We start from the raw sequence: 20,514 nt of genomic DNA on the forward strand, positions 1-20,514 counted from the left end.
CATAAATGGAGCTCAGAAATGTAAAAGGATAAACTTAGAAACAAATATGTGAACTTCTTAGAAATCATCCTCTTGGAGTAAAGAGGTAGATGGTGATAAATAGAATCTGGAGGATCTGCCATATTAGAAGGTGTCAATCCCAGGACTTGATTTTTTCCCAGCTTATCTACATCCACCAAGACCACAGAAACAGCCTTGAGACACATATTGAAGTATAATATACTTTCTTAAAACAACTGGTTCTGAATGATAGAGAACAACAAAAGGGCTCAATTCTGTGTACTTGTGTTATGCTATGCTATGCTAAGTCACTTCAGTCGTGTCTGACTCTGTGTGACCCCATAGACGGCAGCCCACCAGGCTTCCCCGTCCCTGGGATTCTCCAGGCAAGAACATTGGAGTGGGTTGCCATTTCCTTCTCCAATGCATGAAAGTGAAAAGAGAAAGTGAAATAGGGCTAAACAAACCTTAGATGAACTAAGTAGTCCATTTTTTATTCTGTGTTTTTCTTTTGTCTTAGTTTAATACTTTTGGAATCAAAGAAGTAAAATTGTGGAATTACATGGAGTTCAAGAACCTTGTGGATACATCTCTGCTGCTGCTGCTGTCATTTCAGTCATGTCCAACTCTGTGCGACCCATCTCTACCAGACACTTAAAACGGGATAATGTATTGAATCTTAGAACTCATGTTTATCATAGGGAAAGTGACATCAGTTTATAATACATAACTACCCTCACCAGGGTTGCTGTTTGAAGTAACTATAAGTGCCCTTAACATCTAAATGTCAAGCATCTATTAGGTTATATCAGTCAGCTATACGGACTTAAAAATATATTTTTACATGGAGTTTCACTGTGATGTTCTCCATTGACTTTAAGCACAGGATAATCTGTGATTATTAGAGAAATTAGCAGGAAAGAAAATTCAGCCTTTCGTAGTCTCATATGTAAACAAAGCACCAATAAGTCATTTTCAAGAAAGCGTCTCTATAGAGTGAGTAGCTTTTAGAAGAGACCAAAATAATTTTCTGCTGTCTCAAAGGATAGAAAAACACGATTCTTCCTGAAACATATACCCTTTCTTCCCAAGCCATGGTTCCCTCGGGGTCTTTTATCTCCCTATGATTTCATTCCTTGTGCCTCGGGCTAACAAGGCTATGCTGTGTCATTCCCTTTTGTTAATGTAGAAGAAAAGATCCTCATTCAAAACATCAAGTGCTTTAAAAATAAAACAAGTTTGTAAAGCTTCTCCATCCATGAAGAAGAACAATAAAAATGTATTTTCCAGATCCTCTGAAAGCACTAAAACCTCACGTCCTTCACATGTCAAAAAGCCGGCTGGAGAGCTGACAGCGTGCCAGCAATCGCTGTTGACAGCCACCCAGTGCTGTTTATATTAATATTATTCAGTGGCTGAGAGAGAACCTTTATTCTTCTTCAAAAAAAATGTTTATTAAATGAAGTTTGGAAGCATGAACTGTCATTTTTTAACTACAGTGGATGCTTACCCCAAGCGATGAACCAGGGAAAAGGGCATGAAATGTTTATTCCTTAATGTGTCTAAATTTAAATGTTGATGTCTCTCAACGAGAGCATATTGATGACTCCATTCATGGTACAGGAAAATCTCCAGGATATACATTGTAGGCTGGGATTTGTAAGGGATTTGGGGGGATTACATTTATATTCACTGAAGTCAAAAGCATAATAACCACCTCGGGAGCCATTACAGGATATTTTGCTTTATAAAGTCTTGCCATAGTTTTGCTCTTTTGCTCATTCATTCTTTCCTAAGTTCTTTCTGTTGAGCACTTACTATTGCTCCTAAGACCTGTCCTATAGCTTTCTTTATCTACTGGAAGAGACTGGCCCACAGTGAGACTTATCAGAAAAGAACGTGCTAATATTATAAGCCTTGCTTTGGTGTTGGAGAAGACTCTTGAGAGTCCCTTGGACAGCAAGGAGATCAAACCAGTCCATCCTAAAAGAGATCAACCCTGAATATTCACTGGAAGGACTGATGCTGAAGCTGAAGTTCCAATACTTTGGCCACCTGATGCGAAGAGCTAACTCATTGGAAAGGACCCTGATACTGGGAAAGATTGAGGGCAGGAGGAGAAGGGGACAACAGAGGATGAGATGATTGGATGGCATCCCTGACTCAATGGACATGAGTTTGAGCAAACTCCTGGAGATGGTGAAGGACAGGGAAGCCTGGCAGACTGAAATCCATGGGGACACAGAGTCAGACACGACTGAGTAGTTAAACAACAATAAGCCTTGCAGTGCACAGGATGCTTGAGGAACACAGAAGCCTTCGATCCATTGCCTTATATCTAGAGGCCTTATATCCTCTGGGCAGAGGACAGCAAGAACGGCAGAAGGCTCCCAGAGGAGGAGGGCTGGAGGTGAGTACCGAAGGATATGTACTCAGGACTACCACTGTGCAAATACTTATTACCTCCATCATAGATGTGGGAGTCTAAAAGGCCTTAAATGATCCGCTTAAACTGCAACAGTAAGGAAAGTTCAGTTTAGTTCAGTAGCTCAGTTGTGTCCGACTCTGCGACCCCATGAATCGCAGCACGCCAGGCCTCCCTGTCCATCACCAACTCCCGGAGTTCACTCAGACTCACGTCCATCGAGTCAGTGATGCCATCCAGCCATCTCATCCTCTGTCGTCCCCTTCTCCTCTTGCCCCCAATCCCTCCCAGCACTGAAATCACTGGAGCCTGAGCTCGGTGATTTCGAAGGAAGGCAGGACCTCAGGTCATGCCCTTTTCTAGAAGACACTGGACCACTTCCTCCTTGACTCCTTTTGCCTATGTATTTGTAGATGGACTTCAATCCTATTAAACTGAAAGCGTTTGAAAAAAGAGGTAGAACCTTACTCATCCCTCGAATCTCCTATTTATATCCATTACTGCTCCTGAAACATTTATGCCTTCATTCTTTCCTTCCACAAATATTTACTGAGAATCATTGGGTACCCAGAACTATGCTAGACATTAGGTGAATAAATTAGCTAGGCAGCAGTGAAGAAAACAGACAAAATTCATGTTTCTATGGGCCTCATATCCTGGAGGGAGATACAGACCAAAAAAGAAGTGAACAAATGAAATATTTTCAAATAGTGCCATAAAAAATTAAAAAGAAGATGTAATAGATAGGTATGGGGGAATATTCTTTATATAGAGTCAGGGAAAGCCACTCCTGGTGGCGACACTTAGTAAGTCCACTGGCCTTAAGAAGCCAGCCATGCAAAGTTCCAAGGAGGAGAGCATTTTCGTCAGAGAAAATATCAAGTGCAAAGGCAAAAATGGAACTACTGTGTTCCAGGAAAAACAGGCAGAGGCTAAACAGTGTGGTACCCTGAGTGACTGGTGGGATGAGAAGGGGGCAGGAAGGTATGGACGGATGGATCAAACAGGGCTTGGTGGACTACATCAGGGCTTTGGCATTTTATCTAACAATAATAGGAAATACTGAGGAGTTTTCGGAAGGGGAGCAGCATGTTCTGAAGTACATTTTGACAAGATTACTCTGGTCTCAGAAGAGAGAACTGACCCCAGTGGGGCTTGAGTAGATGCAACAGTAGGGAGACTATAGTGATCACAGTTAAGAGAGGATGGTGGTTTGGATTTGAATAGCACCAGGAAAGAGTAGCAAAAGGTTAGATTTTTGAGGTTGAACCAGGATTTTCTGATAAACAGATATACAGGGCAATTACTCGAAGCTAAAAAAAAAAAAAAAAAACAGGAAAAAAATCAATAAATGATGTGTAGTGGAGTTAAATAAAATGACAGTCCAGCCTTGTATTTACAGCTTATGAACTGACTAGCGCGGGTAACATAAACATCTATAGTGTTCTCAGGACGCCCAGAGCAATACAAACCAGACATGAATTCATCTGGTAAGGACATTCATGGTCAGAGGTTGGGAGAAAAACACCACCAGAGGCTCTGTCTGGGGAGCCTCTTGGCAAGCAACTGTGAAGGAAGAGAGGCTCCTGCTCAAGAAGGGTGTGGCCTGCAGGGCAAAATGTGTGTGCGCACGGGTGCTAAGTCATGTCCGACTCTGAGACCCCATGGACTGCAGTCCACCAGGCTCCTCTGTCCATGGGACTTTCGATGCAAGAAATACTAGAGTGTGTTGCCATTTTCCTTCTCCAGGGGATCGTCCCAACTCAGGGATCAAACTCACCTCTCTGGTATCTCCTGCACTGGCTGGTGGATTCTTTACCACTGAGTGCGTCACCTAGAAATGAGATATCCACAAAGAGCCGCTCCATCTATTCTCTAGTCCACAGACTGGATTGATTCCAAGTCTGGTGGGAGGCACATTTGTCACACAAGGAATTGTTAAGTAAGTAGGACTTCTCTGGTGGTTCAAATGGTAAACAATCTGCCTGCAATGTAGGAGACCCAGGTTCGGTCCCTGGGTTGGGAAGATCCACTGGAGAAGGGAATGGCAACCCACTCTGGTATTCTTGCCTGGAGAATCCCCACGGACAGAGGAGCCTAGCAGGCTACTGTTCATAGGTTCGCAGAGTTGGACAGGACTGAGTGACTAACATGTTCATATCATTTATTGAGCCGTTATCATGCTGCCAGGAACAGTGCTGAGTGCTGAGTACTCAGCAGGTATTGTATCATTTAATTTTCACAAGTATATGACATAGATACTTTGAAACTTCTTTTAAGCTTAGCAAAGTGAGGCATCGAAACAGTACAGAATTGAGAACCGTGAAGTCTACTGCCGTTCAGTTCCAAAAGGGAGTTGGGTGAGTAGAAGTGGAAGAGATTGTCTGCCTCTCCAAAGAGGAACCAACAACAGCTCAGATTTCAGACTTTCACAAAGGCAAAATCAGCAGTTTCTATGTGTGACCGCTATCACTCACGCAGTCCATCATTGAAATTGCTTTCATGCAGTTCTGATGAAACATTCATTCTGAGCTCAGTCCTTCCCACCTGCCATCAATGTCTGGCCCCCAGGCCAGTGAACCCAAATGATCCACTCTTATTCCTGCTGCTCCATCAACCTGATTTCTAAAGCAATTCTGACAGTGCAATGGGGATGTTAACAACTTGCCACAAGGATTGGGCTCCAGTATCTTCTCTCCCCAGACAACATCGATCCTCCATTGTATCTAGTCAATAGACCTTCACATCAACAGACCTTGCTGGCAAACAAGTCAGCTTTTTGTGCCTTACAATTTCTGGTTTATAATATCTTTCAAATGGATTCCCCCATTCGAATATCCTGCAGGCAAATTCTTATTACTTACTCCAAGCAGCACAGCACGTTTGCTTTATCTAAAAGGTTATCTGTGTTATTAAAGCTGTATTGGAAATGCTTGGGCAAATTTGCCCTCCTGGGCATGTTTTCACTAATTCTAAGTACATTTAACCAGAAATGCTATTGATGACTAAATAAACCTCAGTTTGGATATTTTAGACGAAAATTAATTTCCATTTTTTGCTTCTACTTGGTACTAGTGTCAAAAGTCTGGGGAACAAGCATTTGAGAACTATTTGCTGGCTGCTGGCTGACTTAGGATATGTGTCTCTGTGTGTTTCTGGATATGCCCTCTTACCAGAGGAGAAATAAATTTCACTATAGACCTTTAGAAAATCACAAATAGAATTATATGGGCTGAGAGAACAAATGTGTTATTGCTACTCATACAAAAGGTTTAAAGGGTTTCTGAAACAAAGAAGGGTCTTGGGGGTTGCAGACACATATTTATGAGAGTAAATCACACACAAAATCATACGTTTGAAAGGGAAGATACATATAATCTGGTCCAACATCCTTAATGTTACAAATGAGGAAATTACAAATTACTAAGGCATCCAACCAAATTGGTGTCGTTTTAATGCCATGTTTGTACACGCTCCACATCTCTCAGGAACTTCCCTTCGCTATTTTGTCTGGTGGTGTCAGTCCTGCCTCCTGCTGTCATTCCCCTCGGCATCCCTGACCTCGTCACCTTCATGAAACCTCCTTTCCCACTTCAGAAGGCACCATACCCTTGCAGTTAAAATTACTGGCTCTGAATGAGATGCAAGTCCAGCTCCATTCTTTACCAGAAGTATAAATGTAGGCCAGACACTTAACTTTTCTGTGCCTCCATTTTCTCATCTGTAAAATAGGAACAAGAATCGTAACTCTCTCATCTTGTTGAGCATTGAATGAGGTTATTTCCTACAAAGCCCTTGCAATAATGCTTGGCACATAGGAAGCACCCGTTAATGATGATGCTGTCATCATCAACATGTCTAACTTCTGCTCCTCTTGGTATCAGCAGGTCATCTCTTCTCTAGTTCACCAAAAGAAGAAAGGTCGTCAAATATGAATTCACTCAGATCCGCCTCCCCACTGCCTATGAGCTCCTGAGCCCAGAAACCTATCCACATGCTGCCAGCCACTCTTTCCTCCCTCACTCTGCTGGGAACCGGAAATACTTTGTACTTCAATCCTTCCATCAGAGTCAGGATGCCATCTGTCTTCTCAGGAGCCACGTTCCCTCATTTAAATGACCTCTCAATTAAACCTCCAGACTTTCCCTCTCTTACTACCCTCTCAGCCTCTTTAACCTTCAAACACAATCAAAAGCAAACAAACACACACAAAACTTGCTCTTGAGCTTGCATCTGTCTTTTACTAACTCCCTGTCTCTTTGCTCCTTCTTGTTGACCTTCCAGCTAAGCTTTCGGAAGATGAGTCTATGCCTTAGCATCTTTGCATCACCCGTCACCACACAGCAGTCTGATTTCTGTTTCCAGCACTACATCAGGTCCTTCTTTTTAGTCCACCCGGAACATCTCTCACTGCTCTACCCAGCACCATTTCTGGCTCCTTCCATCCACCTCTTCTCCTGAGGCTGTTCTCTTCCCCAGGACAAGACACTTACATGTCTGTCTACTTTCCTACGGGCTTCGATCTCTGTGGGTCCAGCAACTGCCAATGGTTTCTCTATCCCCAGCATCCAGCACAGTTCCTTGCACACGTAATCAACGAAAAAGTTCACATCATGAACACATGAATGACCTTCTCAGAGTCACACATTCAATCTCGTTAAATGAAACAAACATTCACTGTGCTTCAGTCACATGACAGCAGAGTGGAGGCTAAAGAGATTAATAATACACAGACCCTACCCTCCAGGAGTTATCATCCAGTGAGAGAAGAGAAATCCAGGATTGACAAACAGACCCAAGATATTGATGGGGTAGGAACAGAGAGAGAACAGGAAAGAGGAGGAAAGAAAGAAGTGGAGGTAAGACAGATTAACATCATATAGGCTAGGGTATACATCAGGATGCCAATAAACATAAAATATGTGTATGCTTTTTTAAAAAAATCATTTAATCAAATTTAAAAAGAAGCAATATGCCTAAGTCTAGTTGAATAAATCATGATTTCACTCCAAGCAAACAAACTCTGCTCAGTTCTCACATACCTGGTGTTTCATACAGAGGATACATTGAGACTCAGAAACTCTGACCATATACTACATATAGGAATCTGTCCATCTGCTGACAAGGTGAACAGTCATACTAAATCTCCAAAGGCGGCCTTTGTAAACTTGTGCTTGGGAAGGTAACTGTCAGACTTAATCTCCCATGTATATATCCAGAAGGAAAAAATATACAAGACAGATAGTTGTGTGTGACAGTTATCAATTTATTTATTTAAACTCACAATGTAAATTAAAGGAGCCATTCTTCTGGTTGGAATGACTTATCCCGATCATCAACAGGAATTGGGTTGCGGCTACGTAGTGGGAGAAAGCTGAACTCTGTCTGGAACCCAAGGGATTCGGTGGGGCACCTCTTGGAACTCACATGCCGAGTAGTAAAGCTTAATGGAAAGGTCAATGACCAAAAAAAGGCAGGACAACTGAGAATTCAGGAGTGGAGGTTTGAGTCATTCCTCCAGGCAAAGAACCCTAAGCAGCTGAGGTCTGGGCTGAGAAGGGAGATACCTGAAATGGGGAAGAAAGAGTCCATACACACAAGTACAGCCTGTGAGTCATTACAGAAAAGAGTTCTCTTTGCTTGTGACATCTACAGGTTTATTTGTAGAAGCTATTTTTTCTTCTGCTTCTTTGTATTTTATCTTATATAAAATAAAAGTTGTTGAAAGGTAATTTTACTATCTAGGTAACAAAATATTTGACTTTCTTGGTGGCTCAGGAATAAAGAACTTGCCTGCCAATGTAGGAGACGTGGGTTTGATCCCTGGGTTAGGAAGATCCCCTGAAGATGAAAATGGCAATCCATTCTAGTATTCCTGCCTGGGAAATCCCATGGACAGAGAGAGGAGCCTGGCAGGCCACAGTCCATGGGGTTTCAAAAGAGTCGGACATAGCAACTAAACTACAGCAACAACAAAATATTCAGTGTAACTTCATAAGAATTTCAGGAAAATTTAACATAACCAGCACAGGATACTACAACTGTTGGTACCTGCATCTCTTTATTTTGAGAAAAGAGCAAAGAGCATCCTAACTTGTAAGATGGCAGGCTGTGTTTTATTAGATGGAAATGCTGAGTTGCTTTGTTTATCTGCAAGAATTCAAATGTGTATAGAAAGGTGTACAGGAGACCTAAGGACCCAAAGGAGTAGACTGGAGGTACTTTATTGCCTCTCAGTGCTAAAGTTATCCTCCATTTTTATCTACAAAATGGATATGGGCCGTGTAAATAGCCTTCCTTGCCAGCTGGCTGACTGTTAAGCACTTTCCTAGGGTGCTCAGAGACACTGCAAGAGGAAGGCGTTTCCCGTTGTATTTCTAGTGTGCCAGCTCAGCTGACTCCTGAAGTGCCTGCTCCTCCAGCATGGGCAACTTCTTCAACATTCAACTCCTGCAGTGCACTGTGACGAGCAGCACCTATTAGCTGCAACATCCCGGGCACCTCCCTTGGGCTACCAGTAACAGAGTGCTTCTGATAAGACATGTCTCCAGAACAGCTTTCCCAAGCATCCTGTAGAACAGATTTCTAGCAAGTTCCAGACAGCAGATTTCCAGCAAGTCCCATGAGGAGTAAACCACAGCAGCCTCTGCCATTCAGTAGGCTGTGGCTGTGTTCTCATAAGGTCTGTACCATACCCCTACTGGGGCTTCCTCTTTGCATGAAAGTTCCATCTCAGCCCTCGGAGTATGGGTGTTCCTTATATTTGCCATTCTTGTATTCCTTTCAGTGTTGTCTACTTCCTACTAGCCAATGCCCACAACAATTTCTTGTTACAGCTAATAATTCTTTTTAATAAACCTTTCATGCTCAAGTTACAATATTTTCCAGGAGCAAAAAGCACCTCCAGTATCCAGATCTTGGTTTCTAAATACAATTCTTTAATGGCTCATTCTAGGACTGAAGTAGGAAAAACACAAAGTGAGACTGGAGAATCCGACAGTAGCAGAAAGTAAGGAAGTGCTCAAAAGACAGAACAAAACATAAGAGCCAAACAAAAGGACCAGGGCGTGTCAAAAGGTCACAGAAGCCACCTAAAACAACGCCCGATTGCCAAATCTAGAGCAATTTAAGCAACGAAACAATATATTGATTTTTCATATAAATATATATAAGCCCACACTGATATAAATGACTGACTAAATGGGAGAGAATAAATAAATCTTCTTTGCAGATGAATTCCAAATAACATACATAGACAATCTCTCCTCCCAAAACCATGGAGCTTAATCCCTACCATTCACCCTTGAGGGTAGACTAGACTTACTGACTTATTTCTGGAGAATAGAAATGCGAAAGAGAAAAATAATAACTTTATGTGGAGAAATCTGGCAAACACTACACATCACTAAATGATGAAGGTTAACCGAGTGATGACATCATCGGTGATGTCATGTGAATATCATCATACCCCTGGTAGAATGTCATGAGGTGGGTACTTCAACTGTGTGGTATTCTTTTAAAAACTTGTACCCCTAGTCTAGTCATGAGGAAAACACAAACTGAGAGACATTCTGCAGGATACCTGGCTAGTTGTTGTCAAGGTAATGAAAAACAAAGGCTGAGTAATTGTCACAGACCAGAGAGGGCTGGAGAGACGCGACAATGCAGTATAGTGACCAGGACTGGATCTTGGAAAAGAAAGAGGACTTTAATAAAAAAAAATAATAATAATGAAATTCAAACAAAGTCTAGAGTTTAACAGCAATATACTAGTAGTGAACTAACTAGTAGTGCATTCAGGTCAATTTCTTTTGGCAATTAGTTTTGCCAAGCTAATGCTAGCTTAAAATGTTAAAGGGAAAACCAGGTGTGGGTATGTGGAAACTCTCTACTATCTTGTAACTTTACTAAAATTGTTCCAAAATGAAAGGTTTAGTTGAAAAAATTATTGCAATTTCTGTCTCCTGATTGGACCCTGACTAATACAAGGAACTGATCTAACTAAAAAAGAAATCATTTTCTCAATCTAACATATAGTATCAAATATATGAATAATGATAACCAGAGAGGAGGGTACAGAGAGAGAAAAATCCTTGGGACCTAGGTCATTTTAACTCTGCTACTTAATAGGTTACTAGAGTATGCATTTGCTTCAAGAATTATTTGGCTGAACGATACTGGATGCTTGGGGCTGGTGCACTGGGACGACCCAGAGGGATGGTATGGGGAGGGAGGAGGGAGGAGGGTTCAGGATGGGGAACACATGTATACTTGTGGCGGATTCATGTTGATATATGGCAAAACCAATACAATATTGTAGAGTTAAAAAATAAAATAATATATATATATATATATATATAAAAGAATTATTTGGCTGAGAGTATTAAATCACACACCTCCTAATGAGGCATATTAGGGTAACAACTACAGACAAAACCCAGGTAACAAAATTCAGTGCTCTGACTCAGAACAGAATGTAGGTGCTTAAAAAAGGTGTCAGAAATGTTTTCTCAGGTATCTGTCCATGTTTATTGATGCTTCTGTTCATGATAATACCAAAACATGAGCTGTGGAGAATAAACTAAAAGTCACCTCAGTATCTTCACCCAGAATTGAAAGAACATGTGTTTCTTTCTAGAAGAATTCTAGAGGCTTCACTAAAAAGTTGGTCAATTCCAAAATAAAGCAACAGTTGTTTCTAGAAGGCCTAAATCAGTTCTAGAGGGTCTGAAACCCATGTTGGCTTTCCTTTCATTTATATACACTTCAGCCTGATCTCTTAGCACGAGGCAAGCTGCAGCTTTTAGGGGACAAAGTGTGACTATGACTAAAATTATTCCACAACTTTCCCCCTGAAATTAGTAATAACAAATCTCATTTTTCAGAAGAAGAATACAGCCACTCTTCTCTTTCTCAATGGTTTATACAATAATGTTATTTTTCTTCTAAATGTGTAGGCACAACTGATCTTTAAGCAGGAAAAGCCAGTGAAAGCAACATTGCATTTGAGGTCAGTTGGCCAAAAAAATGGACATGAGCCAGATCCCACATCCTAAACATTTTGCCTCAGCAGTATGAACAAAATGCCCACTCTCCTCCTGATCTCCAGCAGAAGCCAAACTAAACCCTGCAAGACAGTTACCCATTGGAATGGGAACCCTGTCAGGGACAGAGACACATGCACACACACTCCCTAAGACACAATAAAAAGGCTCTCTCACATGGAATGTTCTGTGCACAGATAGCACAGGAGATTGATGCTGTTTTAGAGACAGCCAGGAAATCATAGGCCTAAAACAAAGTAGTTCTAACAAGATAAAGAACAGCATCCCCAATTCCAAAGGGAAGCAAGTAAAAATTCCTAAAACCGGCTTATCTATTATACATAGCCTGATGTTCTTTTTGACTGGTTTCAGAAATTCTTTGGTGGCAACGAGGACAAATCTGTGTTTGTCATGAGAGCTTGGTAATTTGAAAACTATTATTCCCTTTCTCTAAATGTTAACATTTCATGCATTACAATTGAGTTGCACTTGAGCTCTTTCTCACATTTTTCAAGGCAAAATGAAGTATAAAGGAACAGGAAGAGTACACAATTACACGCACAGCAAGGAGTTAGCCAGAAAACTTAAGTTTTAACTGTGAAATTTAGAAAAGCAACTGTATTACATGACATTCCATCATTTAATCCTCATAATCATGAATACAGGATTTTAAGTGCAATTTGTTTATCATCCAAAACACCATCATCTTAGAATTATAATTCTAATACAATGGAGACAAATTATATATTATGAATTAGTACTAAATGGCATGAATTTTCATTTACTACCAGTAATTCACCCCAGTTATCTGAGAAAGTACTTATTATTGGTACCTCAGAATTGAGAGATAAATAAACAAGTTAAGCATTGAAAATATCAATTTTGCTTCTGCTTTAAAACCAACAAGTGGTAAATTGTCATCACCAAGAAAATAATATTAGATATATGAACGAGTAAAAACAGATGTCAGAATACAATAGCTGTGTTACCACAACTGCGTTACTGAATGAAGGAATCTGAATTCTGGATCCTACTCTGGAATATGTATTCATATTCATAGAAGTATCAGAATCAGATTACTGAGATCTCCTGCTTTCCAAGTGCCTTTCTTTATACTCTATTCACAACAGTTCTATGTATAATACATGTCGAGATTTCAAAGAAACACTATTTGTGAGCTGGGTTGGGGATCCACACCACACTCTGCATTGGGCTGCAGAGGGAAACCCATGGACACAAGGGGCTCATACAGCAAAAACATCCTGAGACAGACAACGGCAGGTGTACACTCACCACTGGAGCAGTTGGTCCCACCCCAGCCAGGCTCACACTGACAGGTGTTTGGAGCAATGCAGCGACCATGGACACATTTATCAGCACAGTGGGCTGTCAGAGAGAAAAATCAATCAAATAAGGAAAGTTGGCACAAGAAAAAAAAAACCCAACAACACAGCTGTTTCACATATCAGTCTCAAGTATCGCTTAAAAACAACACGCATGCTTGATAATTTTCTTCATTCCGTTCCTCAGGCCTCTTGCAGTCCTCTGTGTAACCAAACAATTCCACTTCTTATTTTGATACCTCCAAATACATGCCTTCATTTCTACTATTTAATTCTACTTCATGCTAAGTTAGGAAAGAAGTTTCAAGGAAAATTGCCTGATCTACTTTAAAAAAAATTATCAATGACTATCAAATACACCCTCTTTGTTCCAGCAGACGCATATGTGGATGCACAAACATACCACAAAGCAAGATCTCAGGACTCCAGGGCAACAGAGGAGACCGAAAGGTACTCCTTTCACATAATACCTTTACTAGAAACAAGTCAAATTTCTCTGTGCATGTGTTATTCATAACTATGACACAGCAGAGCTACAAATCCTTCGTCTGTTGAGGAAGAGCTGAAAAATGTCATCCAGGTCTTTAGGAAATAGTAAATCTCAGTTCCCATTTCATTACCGCATATCATTGGTGTGACCCAACCTGTGAAGATAGGGATATCATTGCAAACATGAGCAGATGGGTACACTGATGATTTCCAAAACAAAGATAGAAGGGGACATCAGAAAGATGTGATGTTGAACATCAGTATTACCCTCACCCTTAGTGTCACTCACATGCTTAAACCTTCTTTAAAGTATCTGGATATATGAGTAATTGTGAAAACAATTCAGAAGAGTTTGGATTTAAGATCTTCCAAAATTCTACTTAAGGATGGTATAAACTGTCCACTTGAGAGATAAGTTTTATTAATTCATTTGTTACTATAAAAATAAAATGGAGCTACCCACAAGCAAAATAAACCTGTCTCAAGGAAAAAAAGATAATCATAATATTTTTCAATTTATATTTCCTCAATAAAATGGGGAAAAAACTTTCTGTGTCATTAAATATCTTTAGTGTGATTTATATACTGTTGTAAGTCTACACTGTGTATATATTTTTTATATATTATATTATTATCAGATATTCCAGTTGAGCTATTCCAAATCCTGAAAGATGATGCTGTGAAAGTGCTCAATATGCCAGCAAATTTGGAAAACTCAGCAGTGGCCACAGGACTGGAAAAGGTCAGTTTTCATTCCAATCCCAAAGAAAGGCAATGCCAAAGAATGCTCAAACTACCGCACAATTGCACTCATCTCACACGCTAGTAAAGTAAAGCTCAAAATTTTCCAAGCCAGGCTTCAGCAATATGTGAACCGTGAACTTCCTGATGTTCAAGCTGGTTTTAGAAAAGGCAGAGGAACCAGAGATCAAATTGCCAACATCCGCTGGATCATGGAAAAAGCAAGAGAGTTCCAGAAAAGCATCTATTTCTGCTTTCTTGACTATGCTAAAGCCTTTGACTGTGTGGATCACAATAAACTGTGGGAAATTCTGAAAGAGATGGGAATACCAGACCACCTGATCTGCCTCTTGAGAAATTTGTATGCAGGTCAGGAAGCAACAATTAGAACTGGACATGGAACAACAGACTGGTTCCAAATAGGAAAAGGAGTACGTCAAGGCTGTATATTGTCACCCTGCTTGTTTACCTTATATGCAGAGTACATCATGAGAAACGCTGGACTGGAAGAAACACAAGCTGGAATCAAGACTGCTGGGAGAAATATCAATAACCTCAGATATGCAGATGACACCACCCTTATGGCAGAAAGTGAAGAGGAACTCAAAAGCCTCTTGATGAAAGTGAAAGTGGAGAGTGAAAAAGTTGGCTTAAAGCTCAACATTCAGAAAACGAAGATCATGGCATCCGGTCCCACCACTTCATGGGAAATAGATGGGGAAATTGTGGAAACAGTGTCAGAGTTTATTTTTCTGGGCTCCAAAATCACTGCAGATGGTGACTGCAGCCATGAAATTAAAAGATGCTTACTCCTTGGAAGGAAAGTTATGACCAACCTAGATAGCATATTCAAAAGCAGAGACATTACTTTGCCAACAAAGGTCCGTCTAGTCAAGGCTATGGTTTTTCCTGTGGTCATGTATGGATGTGAGAGTTGGACTGTGAAGAAGGCTGAGCGCCGAAGAATTGATGCTTTTGAACTGTGGTGTTGGAGAAGACTCTTGAGAGTCCCTTGGACTGCAAGGAGATCCAACCAGTCCATTCTGAAGGAGATCAGCCCTGGGATTTCTTTGGAAGGAATGATGCTAAAGCTGAAACTCCAGTACTTTGGCCACCTCATGCGAAGAGTTGACTCATTGGAAAAGACTCTGATGCTGGGAGGGATTGCGGGCAAGAGGAGAAGGGGATGACAGAGGAGGAGATGGCTGGATGGCATCACTGACTCGATGGACGTGAGTCTGAGTGAACTCCGGGAGTTGGTGATGGACAGGGAGGCCTGGCGTGCTGCGATTCATGGGGTCGCAAAGAGTCGGACACGACTGAGCGACTGATCTGATTTGATCTGATTATCAGAGAGAGAGAGAGAGAGAGAGAGATTGTTGAGCCAAAAGTGATCATCACTTTTAAGGTTTTTATCAAGAAAACTCAGACATGAAGAGATATAAGGGAAAGACATTTTAGGTAAAGAGAAAGCAAAAGCAAGAGTAGAAGGAAAAATAAATGGAAGTGAGAAGATCTGTCTGGGTGCAGTGTTTGGAGCAATATCTTTGGAAAGAGAGATACTTTGAAAATCAAAGTAAAGTATCAGGACTTGATTCTGAGAATTAGTGGAGAATATTCTAAAGAAAGACATAAATTTGTTACAAGAAACCATCAGGTAGGTCAGCTGATGAGGACACTGCAACATAATAAAATGATCAAAATTTCAGGAAATAAAAGTCTACATCCTATTACCAGAATAATTCCTTAATACCCAAGCAATTTTGCGTGGGGTACCAGCCATATGAGCTAGAGATTTTGACACTAGAGTTCCAAGGAGATGCTTGTATGTATGTGCTCAGTCACTCAGTCATGTCCAGCACTTTGAAACCCCATAGACTGTAGCCTATCAGGCTCCTCTGTCCATGGGATTCTCCAGGCAAGGGTATACTGGAGTGGATTACCATTTCCTTTTCCAGGGGAATCTTCCCCACCCAGGGATTGACCCATGTCTCCTTCTTTGGCAGATGGGTTCTTTACCACTGAGCCATAATTACATATGTAACTGTAATTAAAAGCAAAATCTGTCTGTAACATATGAACACACTGCCCTATAACATGCTGACTTATGCTGCCAGGTTAAGTTGATATGTGCCAATCTCAGGATTCAGTGTCTCCTGCCATTTCCAGGCATGTTTCATATTGTAGATGGGTCATTCATTCAAAAGGACTTACTATTATTTCTTTAAATTTTAGGTATGCAAGTACAAGACAGAAAAATGCCATAACTGGATGGAGTATGTAAGGTCCCACAAAATGTCACACAACGCCCAGAAGATGTAATAGGACGTTTAACAGGATGCAAACTTGTATTTCCTGAAATTTTGATCACTCTATTCTGTTGCAGTGTCCTCATCAGCTGACCTAACTGATGATTTCTTGTAACAAATTTATATCTTTCTTTAGAATCAGATCAGATCAGATCAGATCAGTCACTCAGTCGTGTCCAACTCTTTGCAACCCCATGAATCGCAGCACGCCAGGCCTCCCTGTCCATCACCGACTCCCGGAGTTCACTCAGACTCACGTCCATCGAGTCAGTAATGCCATCCAGCCATCTCCTCCTCTGTCGTCCCCTTCTCCTCCTGCCCCCAATCCCTCCCAGCATCAGAGTCTTTTCCACCTCTCTTCACATGAGGTGGCCTAAGTACTGGAGTTTCAGCTTTAGCATCATTCCTTCCAAAGAAATCCCAGGGCTGATCTCCTTCAGAATGGACTGGTTGGATCTCCTTGCAGTCCAAGGGACTCTCAAGAGTCTTCTCCAACACCACAGTTCAAAAGCATCAATTCTTCACAGTCCAACTCTCACATCCATACATGACCACAGGAAAAACCATAGCCTTGACTAGACAAACCTTTCCCCCCTAATTCTCAGAATCAAGTCCTGATACTTTACTTTGATTTTCAAAGTATCTCTCTCTCTTTCCAAAGATATTGCTCCAAACACTGCACCCAGACAGATCTTCTCACTTCCACTTATTTTTCTTTCTATTCTTGCTTTTGCTTTCTCTTCACCTAAAATGTCTTTCCCTTATATCTCTTCATGTCTAAATTTTCTTGATAGAAACCTTAAAAGTGATGATCACTTTTGGCTCAACAATATATATAGGTGTGTGTGTATCTTATAATAATATAAAATTTCCCCTAATTGTGCAGGGGATGGTCTGGATCCTGAATCACACTGTTACATGCTAGCATGCACACCCAGGACACTCACATCTTACAGAGGATGCTGGCACCCTTTGTAAACATGCAAATTTGACAGTATTTGGTGCAACTTGGCTAATGCAGTGATGACATCTATGTTTGCAACATATTGTTAATGATCAGTCTTCAGACATCCAATTTTCAATTTCTCCTCCTTCAAGATAGTAAATCTACTTAAAATTCTATTTCCACTTCCAAGTTTGAGAAGTTTTAAAAATTCGATACTATTTCTCTTTAATATGAAACCAGAGTTTTCTGTTACTGTGCATTTAAAAGAAAACACAGAAATTGCATATAGTGGTAGATGAAAAGAAGTACCATTCATCTTCTCAAATTTCAATTTTTATGTCTATTTAAAATACTCTTGTTCTCACCCATTAACTGTATACTAAGCGAACATTATAAATGTTAACTTATAAGGTAAATTTATATTAATAAAACACAACTTTGTCTTTAAATCTTAGGCATCTCCATATAATTTCATTTGATCAAAAAATCAGTTCCACCACTTGAAACTTGGAAAACCTCTGGGTACCCAGGTCACTGGATTGGATGACAGTAACCTGGGGGTTTATATCTACAAAGAGCATGTGGCCAGGAGAGGAGGAGTTTGGGGGGTATTCCACGGGCAAGTCTCGATTTGCTCCTCTCCCTTTTCCTCTCTCATTTTTTTCATTCCTTATCTTCCTTCATGCTTTCTTTTACTGCACATCTTTCTCTCCTCCAAACTATGTCTTTGATACGCACAGCCACGATACAGACCACAAAGTAAACTGGTTTTAGGTGTAGTTTAGCTCTTTGCCCCTGGGTGACACCAAAAGATTTTGCACTGTACCCACCTAAATCAACCAGAGAGAAAGGACGATGCAAACCGGTCTAGAACCTTTTCTCTAATATATTACTAAAATGGGTAAAAAAAAAAATGCATGGTAAGTTAAACCTAGGTATCAAAAGGTTAGGGATCAGAATTGCGTATGCTTGGATACCAATTGATCGTTCTTTGTTACTCTTGTGGATTCCAAGAAAGGATACTAAGTGAATTTCTACATGTAAACATCAAAGAAGATCTGCTTCAGAATGCTTTGAGATTGCTGAATACTCACACAAATGCTCTCATGTTTGATTCCTGATGATACAAACTGTATTTTATGAAATGAACACCAAGAAGACTAGTCAATTGTAATAGACAAAAAAACTCCTATGATGGTAATTTTAAAATCTAGTTGTTGTTGTTTTTTTTATGAAAACCTTGAAATAACATTTGGCTAAAGTCTAAAGCAAAACATAAATAGATAGCAGAAAACAAATTAGACTGCCAGTTAATTAGGAATTGGAAGGCGCAATCTGCTTTCCTAACGATTTTTTTCCCTTCATTAAAGCTAGAGTCAAAGGAATCACCTCAAGGCATTGAAGCCGAAAGTCAAATAATGATCTAAATAATGAAATATATTGTTGGTACAGATCCTCAAAGGAAAGAACACAAAATTCTACTGCTATGTGAATCCACATGGCATTAGACTGCACCACAAGCATCATCTCTGTTCCACGCCCTGTCCCATAGCTCGGGACTCCCCACACCCAGCAACGTTTCTCATCAAGAACCCACAGACCAGTGAGAGCAAAGGGAGACAATGGAGGAGATGAGAGCAAGCTAGAAAACGTTATGTTCTCTGATGTACCAATTCTCCAAGTTGCAGGAAAACAACCATAGCATCTGTGGCGAAAAACACAGACTCTCCCTCTAGGAAACTGGTTGAGCTAGACCTCTACCCTAGTTTCATTTTCCTCTTTCAGCCTCAAATGCTACCTACTCTGGGTGCTGAGCTTTCAGGACTAACAACCTCCACGTAAGAAACCATGGTGAGTTAAAGACATGAATTTGTCATATAGGAAATTCCAAAGTCAGCTGGAAAAGAAGACAGGGAACAGCGGTCACTTGTAGCAAATGCTCAACAGTTTAAATTTCAAGACGCACAAAAGAACCATCCCAAGTATGGCTTTCTCATCCGTGGGAAACTGTCATTTTATTCCCTATTCTATTACTACCTTTTAAATATTTCTTTATTTATTTTTGCCTGTGCTGGGTCTTCATTGCTGACTGTTCTCTAGTTGCAGAGAACAGGACTACCCTCTAGTTGCTGTACGTGGGCTTCTCATTGAGGTGGCTTCTCCTGTTGCAGAGCCTGGGCTCTCGGGCACTCGGGCTTCAGTAGTTGCGGCCCCCAGGCTCTGGAGCACAGCCTCAGTAGTTGTGGCACAGGGGCTCAGCTGCTCTGTAGTATGTGGCATCTTCCCAGATCAGCGATCGAACCTGAGACCCTTGCATTGGCAGGCAAATTCTTGACCACTGAGCCACCAGGGAAGCCCCATTCTTATTTTCAGAAGTGCAATTAATACCAGGAAAATGCTAACAAAGACAGTCTACCCAATATGATTCTTTTTCACATCTCTCTTTAAGAAAATGGTAAAGAATCACATTCTGAGTTTTCGGTAATCTTTTAGACACTGATGTAAGCCGAATATGTGGAGCCATTTGGTATACCACTGCAGACACATCAGGTTGCCAGGGACAGGCAAGGCATCTTCTCCCTCAAGAACTGGGGGCAAGACACACTGATGAGAAAAACACGCTCTATCTTTGAAGTGAAAGCTGTGGACAGCCTGTCTGCCTGATGGACAGGTGAGGACTGACCTCATGACCCTGGAATCTTCTCTAATTAGGATCCTGTTTCAGCCTTAGTTCCTAAATCCATTTAAATCCCATTACCAGTTACATGGTTCTCATTCCTTTCACTTGTAAATACTTGCTTTTAATACTGGGAGCCACTAACTACACTCAATAGCTTTCTCTTCTGCCACAAACATTTCCCTTTGGATTTACACCTAAGGTATCGCAGAAAGGTTAAAGTAAGAGTGGACAGACTAGAGACTCCTTTAAACCAGTTGCATCATTAAACAGAATACCTACTGTGTCTTAAAAGGATATATTATAATCAATGTATTTAAGTTCATTTGAAAAATGCTTCCATGATCCATCTCTTGAAAATAACTGTCCACTAGAAACACACCAGATGGTCAATACCAAAATCCGATTGATTAAACTCTTTGCAGTCAAAGATAGAGAAGCTCTATACAGTCAGCAAAAACAAAACCGGGAGCTGACTGTGGTTCAGATCATGAACTCCTTATTCCCAAATTCAGACTTAAACTGAAGAAAGTAGGGAAA

The 20,514-nt window shown here is 40.7% G+C and overlaps 1 protein-coding gene across 2 annotated transcripts in view; it reads right to left on the reverse strand.

Moving 5' to 3' along the window:
* Nucleotides 1–20,514, reverse strand: part of MEGF10 (multiple EGF like domains 10) — a 179,357-nt gene that overhangs the window by 71,257 nt on the left and 87,586 nt on the right. For both annotated transcript variants that reach the window (XM_005907538.3, XM_070374059.1), the window contains exon 5: nt 12,763–12,855. In XM_005907538.3, the coding sequence (XP_005907600.1) occupies nt 12,763–12,855 (93 nt within the window). The remainder of the gene's footprint in view (nt 1–12,762; nt 12,856–20,514) is intronic.

This window comes from Bos mutus, chromosome 7 (assembly GCF_027580195.1).
Source record: "Bos mutus isolate GX-2022 chromosome 7, NWIPB_WYAK_1.1, whole genome shotgun sequence".
Taxonomy (NCBI): Eukaryota; Metazoa; Chordata; class Mammalia; order Artiodactyla; family Bovidae; genus Bos; species Bos mutus.